Below are 17,898 nucleotides of genomic sequence, written 5' to 3' on the forward strand. Positions count from 1 at the left end.
CCACTGATTTATTACTGTCTCCATAGTTTTGCCTTTTCCAGAATGTCATTGAGTTGGAGTTGTACCTGGATGGTGCCATGGTAAGTAACCCACCTGCCAGTGCAGGAGATGCAAGAGATGCAGGTTCGATCCCTGCTTTGGGAAAATCCCCTGAAGTAGGAAAAGGCAACCTACTCCAGTATTTTTGCTTGGGAAATACCATGGACAGAGGAGCCTGACAGCCTACAGTTCATGGAGTCTCAAAGAGTTGAGCATACCTGAGCATTCATTGGAACTGAATACAGTATGTATCTGTTTCAAACTGCTTCTTTCACTTAGAAATATGCATTTTAAGTTCCTCCATGACTCTTCATCATCCATTAGGTTATTTCTTTTTAGGGCTGATAATATTGCATTGTCTGGATGTACCAAAGTGTGCTTATCCTTTCATTTATGGAAGACATCTTTGTTGCTTCCACGTTTTGGCAGTTATGAGTGAGTAAATTCCACTGTGGTCTGAGAGCAGACATTGTATGACATATTGTTTTAAATTAGTTAAGCTGTGTTTCATGACCCAGAATGTGTTCTGTTTTTGGTGAATATTCCATGTGAAGTTGAAAACAATGTATACTCTGCTTTTGTTGGATGAAGTAGTCAATCAATGTCAGTTATATCTAGATGATTGATGGCATTGTTGATTTCAACTCTGTTCTTACTGATTTTGTGATTGCTGGATCTGTCCATGAGAGAGGGGGTTGAAATATCCAACTGTGTTTGTAAATTAATCTATTTCTCCTGCTGTGCTGTTCTTAGCCATTCAGTCATGTCCGACTCTTTGCAGCCCCATGGACTGTAGCCCGCTAGGCTCCTCTGTCAGTGGAGATTCTCCAGGTAAGAATACTGGAGTGGGTTGCCATGCCCTCCTCCAGGGGATCTTCCCAACACAGGCATTGAACCTGAGTCTCCCACATTGCAGGCAGTTTCTGTACCATCTGAGCCACCAGGGAAGCCCATTTCTCCTTGCAGTTCTATCAGTTTTTAGTCATGTAGTTTGGTCCTGTTATTAGGCACATATACATTAATAATTGCATTAGTAAAGCAGCTTTAGTCATTTGAGCTTCCCTTGTGGCTCAGCTGATAAAGAATCCACCTGCAATGTGGGAGACCTGGGTTTGATCCCTGGGTTGGGAAGATCCCCTGGAGAAGGGAAAGGCTACCCACTCCAGTATTCTGGCCTGGAGAATTCCCTGGACTGTATAGTCCATGGGGTCACAAAGAGTCGGACATGACTGAGTGACTTTCACTTCACTTTTAGTCATTCATGTGCAGGTTTTTGTGTGGAAATAAGTTTTCAACTCCTTCGGATAAATACCAAGGAATGTTTACTGGGTTTTATGGTAAGAGTATGGTTAGGTTTTTTTTTTTTTTTTTTTAATTTTATTTTATTTTTAAACTTTACATAACTGTATTAGTTTTGCCAAATATCAAAATGAATCCACCACAGGTATACATGTGTTCCCCATCCTGAACCCTCCTCCCTCCTCCCTCCCCATTCCATCCCTTTGGGTCGTCCCAGTGCACCAGCCCCAAGCATCCAGTATCGTGCTTCGAACCTGGACTGGCAACTCGTTTCTGCCTTCCAGAGTGGCTGTACCACTTTGTGTTCCTATGAGCAGTGTATAATTCCTGTCACTCCACATCCTTGCCAGGATTTGTGGTCAGTGTTCCAGAGTTTGACCATTCTAATTAGATATGCAGTGGCATCTCACTGTGGGTTTAATTTACATTTCCCTGATGATATATGATGTGGAGTGTCTTTTCACCTGCTTTTTTGACATCTGTATATATTCTTTGCTAAAATGTCTATTAAGGTTTGTGATTCATTTTTTAATCAAATTGCTTTCTTATATTGAGTTTGAAGGTTTTTTTGTGTACTTTCAATAATGATCCTTTAAAAATGTGTCTTTTGCAAATATTTTTCCTAGTCTTTGGATTCTTTTGAATTATCTTTCACAAGGCAGAAGTGTTTAAATTTTAATGAAATATAATTTGCCTATTATTTCTCTTATGGATCGTTTCTTTGGTATTGTAAGTAAAAAGGCTATGACATAAGGTCATCCAGTTAAAAATAACTATGACAAAGGTCATCCAAATTTCTGTATTATAGGGGTTTTATAATTTTGCATTTTATATTTGATCTATGGTCTCAGTTCATTTCAGTCTATGGTTCATTTTAGTCGCTCAGTCGTGTCCGACTCTGTGACCCCATGAATCGCAGCATGCCAGGCCTCCCTGTCCATCACCAACTCCCAGAGTTCACTCAGACTCATGTCCATCGAGTCAGTGATGCCATCCAGCCATCTCATTCTCTGTCGTCCCCTTTTCCTCATGCCCCTAATCCCTCCCAGCATCAGAGTCTTTTCCAATGAGTCAACTCTTTGCATGAGGTGGCCAAAGTACTGGCATTTCAGCTTTAGCATCATTTCTTCCAAAGAACACCCAGGGCTGATCTCCTTTAGAATGGACTGGTTGGATCTCCTTGCTGTACTAGAGACTCTCAAGAGTCTTCTCCAACACCACAGCTCAAAACCAACAATTTTTTGGTGCTCAGCTTTCTTTATAGCCCAACTCTTACATTCATACATGACTACTGGAAAAATCATAGCCTTGACTAGACAGACCTTTGCTGGCAAAGTAATCTCTCTGCTTTTTAATAAGCTGTCTAAGTTGGTCACAAAAATATAAAGTATAAAACATTTTACTTATGCCCCTTTATGATATTAATGGCCTGTCAATAAGAATTTCAAATAGTGCCAATATAATAAAAATTTTAAATCTATGGGGACTGATTCAGGAGTAAAATAAGGAAGCTTGTCATTGTATGCATGCTGCTGCTGCTGCTAAGTCACTTCAGTCTATATGTCCCCGAATGTATCATTTCTTATTCACCAGAGATAAGTATACTATTTCAGTAATATTTTGCAGTGTTCTAAATACTTTTGTCATTGTGACATTTGGGGACACCAATCATATCATCCAAGTATACAGCCCTGTAGGTAGAGTCATTTTGGGATGAACTGACCTAAATTGACAGGAGTCCAGTGTGCAGTTGATCAATAGGTAATGGTAACTAAAATTCATATTCTTCTACTTTATTTTTAATTTTATTCTAGTATAAAATACAAGTAGAGCAAAGTGATTTAGTTATACATGTATATATATGTAAAACACACACACATACACACACACACACAATCTTTTTCATACTCTTTTCCACTACAGTTTATCACATCATATTGAATATAGTATCCTGTGCTATATGGTAGGACCTTGTTGATTATTCATTCTATACATAATAGATTTGTTTGCTAATCCCAAACTCCCCCTTCACTTCTCACTTACCCCCTCTCCCTCTTGGCAACCACAAGTCTGTTCTCTACGTTTGTGAGTCTGTTTCATAGATAAATTCATTTGTGTCATATTTTAGATTCCACATGTAAGTGCTGTCACAGGGTATTTGTCTTTCTCTTTCTGACTTACTTAGTATGAAAATCTCTAGGTGCATCCTTGTTGCTTGCTACAAATGGCATTATTTCATTATTTTTGTTTTTATGGCTGAGTAGTATTCTGTTGTATGTTGGCGGATTCATTTCAATATTTGGCAAAACCAATACAATATTGTAAAGTTTAAAATAAAATAAAATTAAAAAAAGAAAATTTAGATTATTTTTAAGTCTTGGCTATTGTGAATAGTGCTGCTGTGAACATAGAAATCAGTTCAGTTCAGTCACTCAGTTCTGTCTGACTCTTTGCGAACACAGAGGTGCGTGAATTTCTTTGAATTATAGTTGTCTGAATATATGCCCAGGAGTGGGATTGCTGGATCATATGGTAACTCTAAATTTAGTTTTTTGAGGAACCACCATACTATTTTCCATAGTGGCTGCATATTTCTTCTACTTTAGATGAAACATTTAGAATTGTTTTAGCCATTATTTAAAAATAAATAAATACATAACATATAATACAGTTCTGTACAATTTGGTATAATGAACAGTGCATTAACATTGAAGCATGTTTGGCTATGCTTTACAGCCAAATTTGGACACCACCGCAACCCACTCCAGTGTTCTTGCCTGCAGAATCCCAGGGACGGCAGAGCCTTGGGGGCTGCCGTCTATGGGGTCACACAGAGTCGGACAGGACTGAAGTAACTTAGCAGTCCTGTCAGTAGATATACAATAATAATAATCATTTGATTCTCGTGCTCCTTCTTTTGCCCACTGTGTTTTCACAGTCTTAACTTTGAATCTTGCAGTGGTTTGCCAAACTTCCTCATCACTTTCTCCACACCCAATAATTTAGTGTTTAAGACTTTTTCCCTTTCTTTCTGTTTCTACATCCACATGTATTTCCTTAAGCTTTTAGCATTATGCTATTTTATTTTCTAGAGAGTTCACTCTCCTAGAGCCACACTGCCTGTTGTGAGTCTCAGGCTAAAGCTTGTGCTTAGCTCTAGTGGGTCACTCCCAGTCACTGAGCTCATTGCTCTGTGCTTATCTGTATATTCAAATGATATACATCTAACTTTTAATTCCAGCTTCTGCTCTAGCAAACTGTTCCATAGCCAGTAATTTAGTCCTTACATGGAGTGGTTGCACAGTGGGGGTTCACAGTTATTCTGCTCACAAAAGCCCCATCTTTTCTGCGAGAAAAAATTGACTTCCTGGAAGATAGCAAGAAGAGCAGTATCCTTCTAATAAACAATACATTACCTGCCCCTGAGTTACTTTTTTAAATATTATTATTTTTTTAAAGCAGTGTGCTCCCTGCAAGTGGCAGCTCCTTCAAGACTATTATAGAAAAGATACACAGATTTTACTTCAACTCACAGCTGCTTTGTGGATTATATTTTGGGAAACATCCTTAGTTTAATCTGTACTAGAAAATCACAGTAGAAAGGTATCATTTCTTCCTTTTATGGATGAGAACAGTAGTCTCTAAAAAGAGTTTCATAAGCAGCCAGGCTCTTAAATAGCAAAGATAGGATTAGAAACTGAGAGTCTAGCTTCTGTTAATATTCTAGTTTCACTTATTTCCAGGACAATTAAAAGCTATTGATTATGAAACTTAGTACATGTAAAGGATCAAATTTATTTATACTTGTAAAATTTGAGGTACAGAATTCACACAGAAAATGAACTAATTTCTGTCCTGCTGGTTGTTAAATCCCTGGTAAATGGTACAGCCCTGGGGAATACTTGATCTGTGAAGACAGAAAATTCAGGTGAAATCCGTGCTTTTTTTCCAGAGTTTATAAGAAATATGATGGAGAATTTGCTGAGATCATGTCTATGTTCCCTGAATCCATATCCCTGATTTTATGGTGGGACCAGATGACGCTCATGGAAAGACCAGTAAAACATTTTGGGGATTACAAAATCTTTGACAGGAGATTAGAAAACTCAGGGATACATGTGTGGTCACTGTTAGTTCTTTCTCTTCTCATACTTGCAGGGAGAGAGGGACAAGACTGGTGAACAGCTGGATTTATATATGATTTAAGTTAATGGAGTTTGGATTTATGAAAAATGGCTTTATAAACTGAAATGCTCAACTGGCTTCCCAGGTAGAAATACACTATAGCCTAGAATATTAGAAACAGCTTTGTTTATCCTGAAACAAATTGGTATTATCAAGAGAACTTCAATCCAAACGTTAGCCTGGTCATTAAAAATAAAACAAAACTGTCATGGAAAGGAAAAATAACAATGTGTACATGAAACATAAGAAGTAATTAATAAAAGAATAAGAAATAATATCTGATGCCTTAAGGAATAGAAAATAAGCAAAGTGAAGCTCATACTTAATTATGTGGAAATATACATGCCTTTAAATTTATTACCAGGATTTGAAGTGATAGGATACAAGATTGGAATAGAATAATGGAACTATATGCCCTGTTCAATAGAAGTAGACCAGTTATGAGTAAAGGTGGAGTAGATGTACAACTTCTGGGATCCTTGCTTATCTCTAAAGTGGAGGTAGCATGGAGAATATTTGAGAGATGAGAGTGAATGGAGTGACATCCTAGGGCATGGTAGCTTTTCTCTTCTACTCTGAAGGCGATTGAGTGAAAGCAGGATTATTTGAATTCTGAATGATGCCAAAGATTGTTACTGACTTTAATGACGGTGGAAGAAGACTTTCTAACAGAGCTGCTCAAAACCAAACAAACTGGGTTTGTTGTGTTCAGAAATTTTAAATGGAGCCTGGGCAATAAAATAATATAAGATTAGTAGAAATAATTAAAATGAAGGGTGTATGACTGGGTTTGATGGATTTAAGGGCACTCTGGCTTTGACATTATAGAATTCCATGATATACAGATTTGCTTTCACCAGAGTAGTTTTGAAGATATATTAATTGTCCTTATAACCCCGCCATTTATGGAAAACATCTTATTTTTTCATTGCATCTTCTGGAACCATAGAAGTATCCTGCTCATTTGTATTCATTGTAAGGATATCGGTCAGTGTGGCTTTGGCACTTGTGGATTGTGAGAAAACCTTATTCCAAAATTGAATATTCCTTTCCAGACATATGAGGGAAGTCCTTTTCTAATTGTACTTTCCAAACTAAACGTGGAGAATAATTATTTGGAAAACATTATCCCAGTTTCACTTAGAATTTTCACAAGTCCGTCGAAAGCAATCCTCTTCACTAAACTTCTTATCTCATTGCAGTTTTGTGCAACAACTCTGGGTGCCAAAGCAGAGGCTGCTGAGAAAGTATATCATTTCATAGTCATTGGCTTCGGGTGATAAAATATGTGTCCTCACTCTGTCGACCTTGAATATTTTTGCCAAATTAATCCTCCTAAGACTTGAACTCAGCATCACACTGCATATTTTGGTTACCATGCACTCCTGAAAGTCACAAAAGAGTACATAAAAAAATTCTGCAATTCAGGATTTTTACTAACTCAGATTAGGGTCAGAAGAAGGTAAGGTAGGGAACAGCATCATCACAGAGAGACTTTCCACTGGAAAAATGATGTATCCTTAAATATTACAATTTAGACTTGGAACAATCCTTTACCTACGTGGACAATACAAGAGTTAGACTTTATCTTGAAAATCATCTACCAAAATTGGGTGATGGTGTAATTATACAAAGCATAGATCTGAGAATAATTAAGATCAATAAGCAAGTGCCAGTCTTTACTAGAAATCACTATCAATTCTCTAACATCTGTCTGCTCGTCTAACAATTGGGTCTTTGTTATGTTTCCAGAGTTAGCATCCTAAGATTAGTATCTGATTACTTTTTCACCTTTCTTAAAATGCTTTCATTTCTCTTCATAGCCTACAAATTAGAACACTTTAGTACTGTGTTAAAGTGAAAGTGTAAGTTGCTCAGTTATGTCTGAATCTTTGTGACCCCATAGATAGCAACCCACCAAAATCCTCTGCCCGTGGAATTTCCCAGGCAAGAATACAGGAATGTAAAGAAAAAAAAAATATATATATATATATATATATATATATATAAACAACTGGAGAGGGTAGCTATTCTCTTCTCCAAGGGATTTTCCTGACCCAGGGATTGAACCCAGGTCTCCTGTATTTCAGGCAGATTCTTTACCATCTGAACCACCAGGGAAGCCATTAGGGGTGAAGGCTAGGTCTTTTATTATATGACTATTTTTAAAATATTTAAACTAATTTTTCAATTACTCTTCTTGAAAGCAAAATATTTAATCTCTGAATATTCTACAGTTTCCACATGCTTAACACTCATCCGTTTTTCTTTTTTTTCACTTTGTGGACTTATGCTTATACATATAGATATTGTTAAGATCTTTGCATTTTTAAAGCCTTCATGACTATCTTCCAAGCCTAGAAAATTGGTTATGCCCTTCTCTGTTCTATCACTGTATCCTGTATAGTATCTATTAAAATATTTATGAAAATATTATAATTAATTAGCTATACATTTGTGTAAACTATTAGACCATGAGGTTCTTGAGGGCAAAGTTTATTTCAATCATTTTAGATCCTAAGCACATAGTTCAGTTCAGTTTAGTTGCTCAGTTGTGTGCGACTGTTTGTGACCCATGGACTGCAGCACGCCAGGCCTTCCTGTCCATCACCAACTCCTGGAGTTTACTCAAACTCATGCCCATTGAGTCAGTGATGCAATCCAACCATCTCATCCTCCATCGTCCCCTTCTCCTCCTGCCCTCAATCTTTCCCAGCATCAGGGTCTTTTCAAATGAGTCAGTTCTTTGCATCAGGTGGCCAAAGTATTGGAGTTTCAGCTTCAGCATCAGTCCTTCCAATGAATATTCAGGACTGATTTTCTTTAGGATAGATTGGTTGGATCTCCTTGCAATCCAAGGGACTCTCAAGTGTCTTCTATAATACCACAGTTCAAAAGCATCAATTCTTTGGCACTCAGCTTTCTTTATAGTCCAACTCTCACATCCATACATGACCACTGGAAAAACCATAGCTTTGACTAGATGCACTTTTGTTGGCTAAGTAATGTCTCTGATTTTTAATATGCTGTCTAGGTTGGTCATACATTTTTTTCCAAGGAAAATGTCTTTTAATTTCATGGCTGCAATCACCATCTGCAGTGATTTTGGAGCCCCCTCCCAAAAAAAAGTCTGTCACTGTTTCCACTGTTTCTCCATCTACTTGCCATGAAGTGATGTGATCAGATGCCATGATCTTAGATTTCTGAATATTGAATTTTAAGCCAACTTTTTCACTCTCCTCTTTCACCTTCATCAAGAGGCTCTTTAGTTCTTCTTCACTTTCTGCCATAAGGGTGGTGTCATCTGCATATCTGAGGTTATTGGTATTTCTCCTGGCATCTTGATTCCAGCTTGTGCTTCATCCAGCCCAGCACTTATATTGAATAAGCAGGGTGACAATATACAGCCTTGACATACTCCTTTCCCTATTTGGAACTGGTCTGTTGTTCCATGTCCAGTTCTAACTGTTGCTTCTTGACCTGAATACAGATTTCTCAGGAAGGTAACTTAGAATAAGTAAAGTAAGGTGAAGCCTAGGGTCAAGTTAGTACATAAAATACATGTAATCTACATTGAATTATTTCTGGTAAAGGTTGGCAACATGTAATTCATTCATAAATAAAGCTGTAACATAACGTTCTTTTATTTAACTGCTAAAAGAGTGCTTCAGCTTTGGGCCCGAGTATTCTAGCAGTCAACAGAAGTTAGACCTAGTCAGCCATGGGATTTTCACTGTCAATGAGAGAAATCACCTCCAAGCTGTTCAGCAGCAGCGCAATACTCCTGCTATTAAGGCCTGATGACAATTCAACACTGGGTCCACATTAAGAGTCTAGGATACTGTAGTGCATAACATAGCCTATTGAGCAATAGATTTGTATTTCTCCTTTTTTTAATTCTGTATTTTTCTTTCCTCTGCAGCAAGATGTCTTGCTCTCTGTAAACTTGTTCAAACATACAGCTCTAAATGATACAGGCCATGCTTCTATTAACAATGACGTATTTCTAAATGAACTATCTCCTTCCTTAATATGTGTATCTTTCATGCATTTAACCCCCCAAAATAGTGTATCCTATAAACACTGTATGACAGGTGTTGGGGAGTTCACTTGGCAGTATCTTGCCATTTCTGTGAAAGGCTGAGCTGAAAATCCCATTGAAGTTTTTCAACTGACAGGTTAACCTGGAGCTCCAGGCAAGCTACCTACCCGAGAAGGGGAATAGTTTTACAGCCAGGCAGGGAAAGCCTAATTCTTTCCTGAATGCTCATCCCTGCCTCTCTGCTTCTGCTGGAGTCTCTAATATCTGCACACAAAGCTGTATTCTGGGTTTCGTTTGTGATTGTTGGTTGACTCCAGATTCCTGCACAAATAAGAGTGTCTCACTTGAAAGTGAAGACAAGAACATTTGGACATGGGCACCCTCCCTGGTGGCTCAGAGGTTAAAGCATCTGCCTGCAATGCAGGAGACCCAGGTTTGATCCTTGGGTTGGGAAGATGCCCTAGAGAAGGAAACGGCAACCCTCTCCAGTATTCTTGCCTGGAGAATCCCATGGACAGAGAAGCCTGGTGGGCTACAGCCCATGGGGTCACAAAGAGTCAGATATGACTGAGCGACGTCACTTACTTACTTACTTACCCTTTACTTCAGAAAACCAACCAAGACTGTTCTCTGTGTGGACATGTACTTACCTTCTTTGCTCTTTCACGGTGTCCTCAGCCCTAATGCAGCCAAGCAGTCTGTATCTAAGTATAAGTTAAAGAGTTTACAGTCATTTGTATTAAAGGATTCTTAAGCTCTTTTAACTTTTAAAGTCTGGAGGATTCTCTCAAACTGGGAACACTAAATGTGTCTCAAATATGACAATGTTTTAGGTAATCTGAATTCTAATTGTGAGTTTTTCTAATATCATCATTTTATGAGCTCAGTAAAACCAAAATTAGATTTTTTTACCTATATAAACACAGGAGAAGAAACTATTTTAATTAGATTTTGTGCTTATGCTTATATTCAGCCATGTCCGACTCTTTGTGACCCCATGAACTACAGCCCTCCAGGCTCATCTATCCATGTGCTTTTCCAGGCAAGGATACTGAAATGGGTTGCCATTTCCTTGTCCTTACTTAGATTTTGGTTGTATGTTATTCTGCTACATAAAATAATATTGATATATGCATCCTATGGTACCTGAGAACATTGTGACTGATGGTCATTTTACAAATTCACATACTCCTATTGAGTAGATAGGTGCAGGTGGAGGAGACTACAATATAATGGTGGTAATTGAATCTCATTCTGTTGTTTATAGAAATGTTGATAAACAATTTCACATAAAACTGAACTAGAGACCATAAGATAATCTTTTTTAAAAAAATATTAGGTTTGAAAAATACCTGGAATTTAAAATGTGCTGTTATAAAAATTATTTTATTTGATCTTCAGAACAGCACTTCATATTGAGTAGAACTTACCGCATATTTCCAAGTAAAGACAATGAATTTCCAAGTGTTAAATGGAAATGTTAAATGGCCTGTCCAAAGTCACAGAGGTCAGCTAGCAAAGCCAAGATGAGAAACCAATCACATCTTCCTGCTTCTATACTCTTCACTTCCTATTTTGTGACACAAAAGGCATTCATTTCTTTCTGCTCCACACCTCTCTTATGAAACATGTTATTATGATTTATTAAAAACAGGTAATTAGCATCAATCTAAAAAGTATAATATATTTATTTCTCAAAACTGAAGTCATTTTTGACACTAACAAAATATTTCTGCAGTTACATGCTCAAGTCTGAAAAGTCAATTTGAACAAAGAATATGTAAAAATAAGGAGTAAAGCAATTACAGAAAAGATTAAAAGTTTAGAAAATTAATGATACTTTGTGCTTACTGTTTGTAAAGTATAAATTAGCTTGACCGAACCAGATTTGTATGATTTATTTGTAGAGTGTTCATAAGTTGCAAAATCTCATACTAATATAACATTTGTTATGAAAAATAATTTCTAAGAAAAAAGAAAATAATGAAACTACTTTATACATTTATAATCTCTCTTTAGGGTATTGGTTAATAGTTTAACATCAAGAGGGACTTTTTTTTCCCCAGCCTTAGCAGAGATATATTTAAATTCTTTTTTTTCAAAGAACCACTTTGGTCTATATTGATCTTCCATTATAATAGTTGATAGTATATTTTTTCTAAACTTAATGTCTCATGCTTAGCAGAAAAATTTTGAGACTGTCTTCATTAATCAGAGGTAAAGAAATTAAGGTGACTTTGAAATTCCATTTTGATTTCACCTCAAGGTTTTAATATGTTGTTTTCATTTAGTTCTAATTATTTTAAAATATCCACTATTATTAGTTCTTGGATATTTAAGTTAATTTAAAATTGTTTTAAAATTCACAGATATACAGGATTTAAAATCAATATTTTGTTACTTATCATTGTATTATGATGAGAAAATATAACATCCATGGTAAAAAATATGTTAAAAACTTGCCGTATGGCTTTCTATATTATCTGTTTTTATAAATGTTCCATATATATACTTGACAAAAGTATATGGTCACTAGTTATTTGGTGAAGATCACTTTGATAGTTGTAGTTCATTCTGTTGTCTCCAACACTTTGTGACTCCATGAACTGCAGCACGCCAGGCTTCCCTGTCCTTCACTATCTCCCAGAATTTGCTCAAGCTCATGTCTGTTGGGTTGGTGATGCCATTCAACCATCTCATTCTTTGTCATCCCCTTCTATGCCTGTCTTCAGTCTTTCTCAGCATCAGGGTCTTTCCAGTGAGTCAGCTCTTCGCATCAGGTGGCCAAAGTATTGGAGCTTCAGCGTCAGCATCAGCCCTTCCAATGAATATTCAGGACTCATTTCCTTTAGGATTGACTGGTTTGATACCCTTATAGCCAAAGGGACTAACAAAAGTCTTTTCCAACACCACAGCTCAAAAGCACCAATTCTTCGGTGCTCAGCCTTCTTTATGGTCCAACTCTCACATCCATACATGACTACTGGAAAAACCGTAGCTTTGATTATATTAACCTTTATTGGAAAAATAATGTCTCTGCTTTTTTTTTTTTTTTGTCTTTGCTTTTAATATGCTGTCTAGGTTGGTCATAGCTTTTCTTCCAAGGAGCAAGCGTCTTTTAATTTCATGGCAGCAGTCACCATCCACGGTGATTTTGGAGCCCAAGAAAATAAAGTCACGGTTTCCATTGCTTCCCCATCTATTTGCCATGAAGTGGTAGGCTCAGATGCCATGATCTTTGTGTTTTGAATGTTGAGCTTTAAGTCAGCTTTTCACTCTCCTCTTTCACCTTCATCAAGAGGCTCTTTAGTTCTTCACTTTCTGCCATAAAGGTGGTGTCATCTGCATATCTGAGGTTATTCATATTTTTCCTGGCTATCCCTTGGTTCCAGTTTGTTCTTCATCCAGCCTGGCATTTTGCATGATGTTCTCTGCATATAAGTTAAATAAGAGTGGTGGCAATGTACAGTCTTGCTGTAATCCTTTCCCAATTTTGAATCAGTCCATTGTTCCATGTCCAGTTCTAACTTGCTTCTTGAGCTGCATATAGGTTTCTCAGGAGGCAGGTAAGTGGTCTGGTGTTCCCATCTTTTTAAGGATTTTCTGCACTTTGTTGTGATCCATAGAGTCAACAACTTTCACGTTGTCAGTGAGACTAATAGATGTTTTTCTGGAATTCTCTTGTTTTTCTATTATCCAATGGATGTTGGTAATTTGATCTCTGGTTCCTCTGCCTTTTCTAAATCCAGATTGAACATTTGGAAGTTTCTGGCACATGTGCTGTTGAAAGCTAGCTTGGGCATTGTACTAACTTGTGAGATGAGTGCAGTTGTGCAGTAGTTTGATCATTCTTTGGCATTTGACCTTCTTTGGGATTTGTGGCTTCCCTGGTGGCTCAGATGGTAAAGCATGTGCCTGCAATGTGGAAGACCTGGGTTCAATCACTGAGTTGGGAAGATCCCCTGGAGAAGGAAATGGCAACCCACTCTAGTACTCTTGTCTGGAAAATCTATGGACAGAGGCTACAATCTAAGGGGTAGCAAAGAGTCAGACACTACTGACCAACTTCACTTTCTTTCACTTTCTTTGGGGTTGTAATGAAAACTTACCTTTTCCAGTCCTGTGGCCACTGTTGAGTTTTACAATTTTACTGGCATATTTAGTGCAGCACTTTCACAGCATCATCTTTAGGATTTGAAATAGCTCAGCTAGAATTCTGTCACATCCACTAGCTTTGTTTGTAGTGATGCTTTCTCTGGCCCACTTGACTTCGAACTCTAGGATGTCTGGTTCTAGGTGAGTCGATCACACCATCGTGATTATCCTGGTCATTAAGATCATTTTTGTATAGTTCTTCTGTGTATTCTTGCTACTTCTTAATAACTTCTGCTTCTGTTATGTCTATACTGTTTTATATTGGTCAATTTATTTCTGTGGTTCTAGCAATTGCCATTTTTATCAGTTAAAATACATTTAATATTTCATATAATTTAGTTTTAAAACCTTGCTAGCAGTGAAACATTTTATCATTTTATTTATTTAAATAGGGACTGTCAAGTGTGTTTCAATGATAATAAAGTCGCTCAAACTATTAGTGAGGATCGATTATACATATAATGTACTCAATAGAGTTTCTAGCACATGTTAAGTGATAGTCACTCAGTTAAGTCAGACTTTGCAATCCCATGGACTGTAGCCTACCAGGCGCTTCTGTCCATGGAATTCTCCAGGCCAGAATACTGGAGTGGGTAGCTGTTCCCTTTTAATTCTTTACCACCAGGGAAGCCCAAAAATATTGGAGTGGGTGGCCTATCCCTTCTCCAGTGGATCTTCCTGACTCAGGAATCAAATCAGTGTCTCCTACATTAAAGCGGATTTTTTTTTTTTTTTTTTTTTTTTTTACCAGCTGAGCTACCAGGGAAGCCCTATACCACATGTTAGGCACTATATAAGTAAATGACTTCATTTTCTTATTCTTATAATTATTGTTGTTGCCTATAGTGCTTTACAGTTGACTAAAATTTAACTAGGTGAAGATTGCCTTTTGTTTACATTGTTTATTCCATGTGGTATACATTTTTTCCCTGAATCTCTGGTTCTACATCTTAAATTTCTAGTTTCTGTAAATTGATTACCTTTTTTTCTTTGAATGTTGTATGTATCCCATTTTATATCATTCTCTTCTGAGATTTTTATTAGGAAAATGTTTTCTTTTTTTTTTTCTATCATCCTTATTTCTTAACTTATATACTGCCATGGACTGAATATATGTATTCCCCTCCAATGCTCACCCAGATTCAAATTTTGAATCTATAACCCATGATGTTATAATGAGTTATCTTTAGACAACTGTATATTGTTTATTTTTTGATATTTAGAAAGTAAAAATTTTAATGGCCAACATGTGCAAATAAACAAGAGCTGAAAAACAAAGGACAGGTTTTATTATCTATCAGTAAAGGACTACACTTACAGAGTACTTCTGTTAGTACAAATGAATATCCTTTTATGACTTTATTGAGAATGTCTTCACTCTCTAATCCTTTCTGGCAGCATCTTTAAGTCTTCCTCTCTAGTGTTTGATACTCATATGCATATAAAAGTTTAGTTCTCTCAGCATAAAAATAAACAAATAAAAGGGAGCAAGCAAAACACTTATCTTGATCTAAGTGCTGTTTCCTGTCTTAGAAATTTTGGTCGACTCTTCATCTGTAGCATCACTTCATTCATTCATATATTTATTCTTTCTGAAAGCATTTAATGAGCATTTCAGTTGGTTAATCATAATGCTTGATGCTGTCAGAACGGAGAGAGGGAGCAGTTCCCCTTCAAAAAAAAGGGAAGGAGTCAAATAAGCAGTTCATTATATTCAGTGAGAGATAAATTACTGGGAGAACATACACAAGGAGCACACAGTGCTGAAGGATATGGAGAAGATGATGGACATGCAATGTTCTAGCAGTTGATATTTTGCCAAAAGAAACCTAGATGTCTCTGCTGACATCACTGGCACCCACTTATTCTTAATCTTGTTTTTGTATCTACCACTTGAAAGCCACTGAAATTTTTTAATGTCTACTGATGACTCAAATGGAAAATCGAGTGACTCATTCTTAACCAACCACCTTTTCAAAGTCTTTCATCTCTCAAGATGTAGCTCCATAGCCCCCTCATTTCTGATTCACATCTTCCTTCATTACCCAAACTGCACTCTTATAGCATTTAATACAAACATAAACAATGCTGACCAGCATTGTATATTGATTTACATTTTTAAACTTGTCTAAAATTTCATCATCCTGAGGCCGTATCATCCACAGAGTGTAACATTGTCCTTGAAATCAACATGTGCTTTTAAAAAGTACCAATTTAGTAAATTAATCTGGAAAACTATGGAATAATTTGTATAGAAAGTGTGCAACAGCAGTTTCATCAGCTTGAATTACTAAACCATATTGTTCAATTCATTTCAGTTGCTCAGTCATGTCTGACTCTTTGCGATCCCATGGACTGCAGCATGCCAGGCCTCCCTGTCCATCACCAACTCCTGGAGTTTACTTAAACTCATGTTCATCGAGTCAGTGATACCATCCAACCAATTCATCCTGTGTCATCCCCTTCTCCTCCCGTCTCCAATCTTTCCCAGCATCAAGGTCTTATTTAAATCTACACAATTTGATACTTCACTAAACCATATACGGAAGTATCAAATTATATAGATTCAAATAAAATAATGAGTCAGGTGTAATGATATGCCATTAAAAATAAAAATAACTCAGATAAATGCACACAAGTTATTCACAGAATATTACAACCATTTATAAAAATAAGTGAACTGTAAATTGATTTTTTTCACAAATTACCTTTTCATGTTCTTGCATATAGTGGCAACAAGTTGGCTACTTCAAGTGGTGATACTACAGTTAAGTTATGGGACCTGTCTAAAGGTAATTGCATTTTGACCTTCGAGGGACATACCCACGCTGTATGGTCCTGCACATGGCACTCCTGTGGTGATTTTGTGGCTTCTTCCTCACTGGATACAACTAGCAAAATCTGGGATATTAATAGGTAAGAAGTATTTCTAATAGTATTAACACTCTGTTTTGATAAATATAATTTCTCTCAGTGGGAAATTAAAAAAAATCTGTTAATTCATAAAATTATAGAATTAGTTTCTGTGACATCCATTTGTAACTCCGTTAATTTCTGCTGATGTATAATGCTGCTACTGCTAAGTCACCCCAGTTGTGTCCAACTCTGTGCGACCCCATAGACGGCAGCCCACCAGACTCCCCCATCCCTGGGATTCTCCAGGCAAGAACACTGGAGTGGGTTGCCATTTCCTTCTCCAATGCATGAAAGTGAAAAGTGAAAGTGAAGTCGCCCAGTTGTGTCCGACTCTTCGTGACCCCATGGACTGCAGCCCATCAGGCTCCTCCATCCATGGGATTTTCCAGGCAAGAGTACTGGAGTGGGGTGCCATTGCCTTCTCCGTATATATAGTTTGTATATATAGATACATAATGAGTTCTTTCTAAATAGAGGTTCAAGATCAAGCCTGTGCAATCAGATTAGAATCGCTTCGTCAGAAAGCTATTTGTTTTAAGCAAGATAGAAACAAATACTTCTTTTAGAGTTAGGTTTTTAGTTCTCCTCTCCACCAGTCTGCTGTCCATCTGGATTATCAAACCAAGAATTTGATAGACATGAAGATGACAGAAATAGTTAAGGGCTTTTCACTTAATTTTGATATAGCATTTCCAATTTAAATGCTTCTTAGCAATTCAAAAATTGTAGGAATTGATAAAATACAATACAATACTATATGGTTTGATCTTAATTCAAGACAGACCTATTTTTTGCTATCAAAATACCTGTCATCCATGCATTTTTGGATAATTAGTCCATCCTATTATGTATACAAATAAAATTTTAAAAGCTGGTATCAAATGCCTTGATTACTTCGTCTAAGTAATTATATATCATCAGTCAGATTTCTGATCACTTTAATATTTTAATTACTGCCCAGATTACAAATATAAGTAATAGTGACTCCTCAAAATTTGTGTAACAAATTATCACTGAGCCATTGTAATTCTTTTGTAAGAGAGACGAACTCATCTTGAAGGTCAACACTATTGTTTTGGGAGTTACGGGTCAAACCAGTACTTTGAACAAACTTTCCCCATTCTTCCTTGAATTATGGGTGACCTATTTAGAAGACAGAGCAAGTAAGGTGCTCACAAAAAGGTCAACAGGATTTCTAGGAGGATTTCTTGAAAGGGTCTGCTCTGTTGTGTTTGTAGTTTGATTATCTCTTAAGACCATGT

The 17,898-nt window shown here is 36.9% G+C and overlaps 1 protein-coding gene across 1 annotated transcript in view; it reads left to right on the forward strand.

Annotated features, from left to right (window-relative positions):
• Positions 1-17,898, forward strand: part of SPAG16 (sperm associated antigen 16) — a 1,086,909-nt gene that overhangs the window by 560,505 nt on the left and 508,506 nt on the right. Inside the window, exon 11 of the mRNA XM_045162106.1 lies at positions 16,451-16,636. Within this exon, the coding sequence (XP_045018041.1) occupies positions 16,451-16,636 (186 nt within the window). The remainder of the gene's footprint in view (positions 1-16,450; positions 16,637-17,898) is intronic.

This window comes from Bubalus bubalis, chromosome 2 (assembly GCF_019923935.1).
Source record: "Bubalus bubalis isolate 160015118507 breed Murrah chromosome 2, NDDB_SH_1, whole genome shotgun sequence".
Classification (NCBI taxonomy): Eukaryota; Metazoa; Chordata; class Mammalia; order Artiodactyla; family Bovidae; genus Bubalus; species Bubalus bubalis.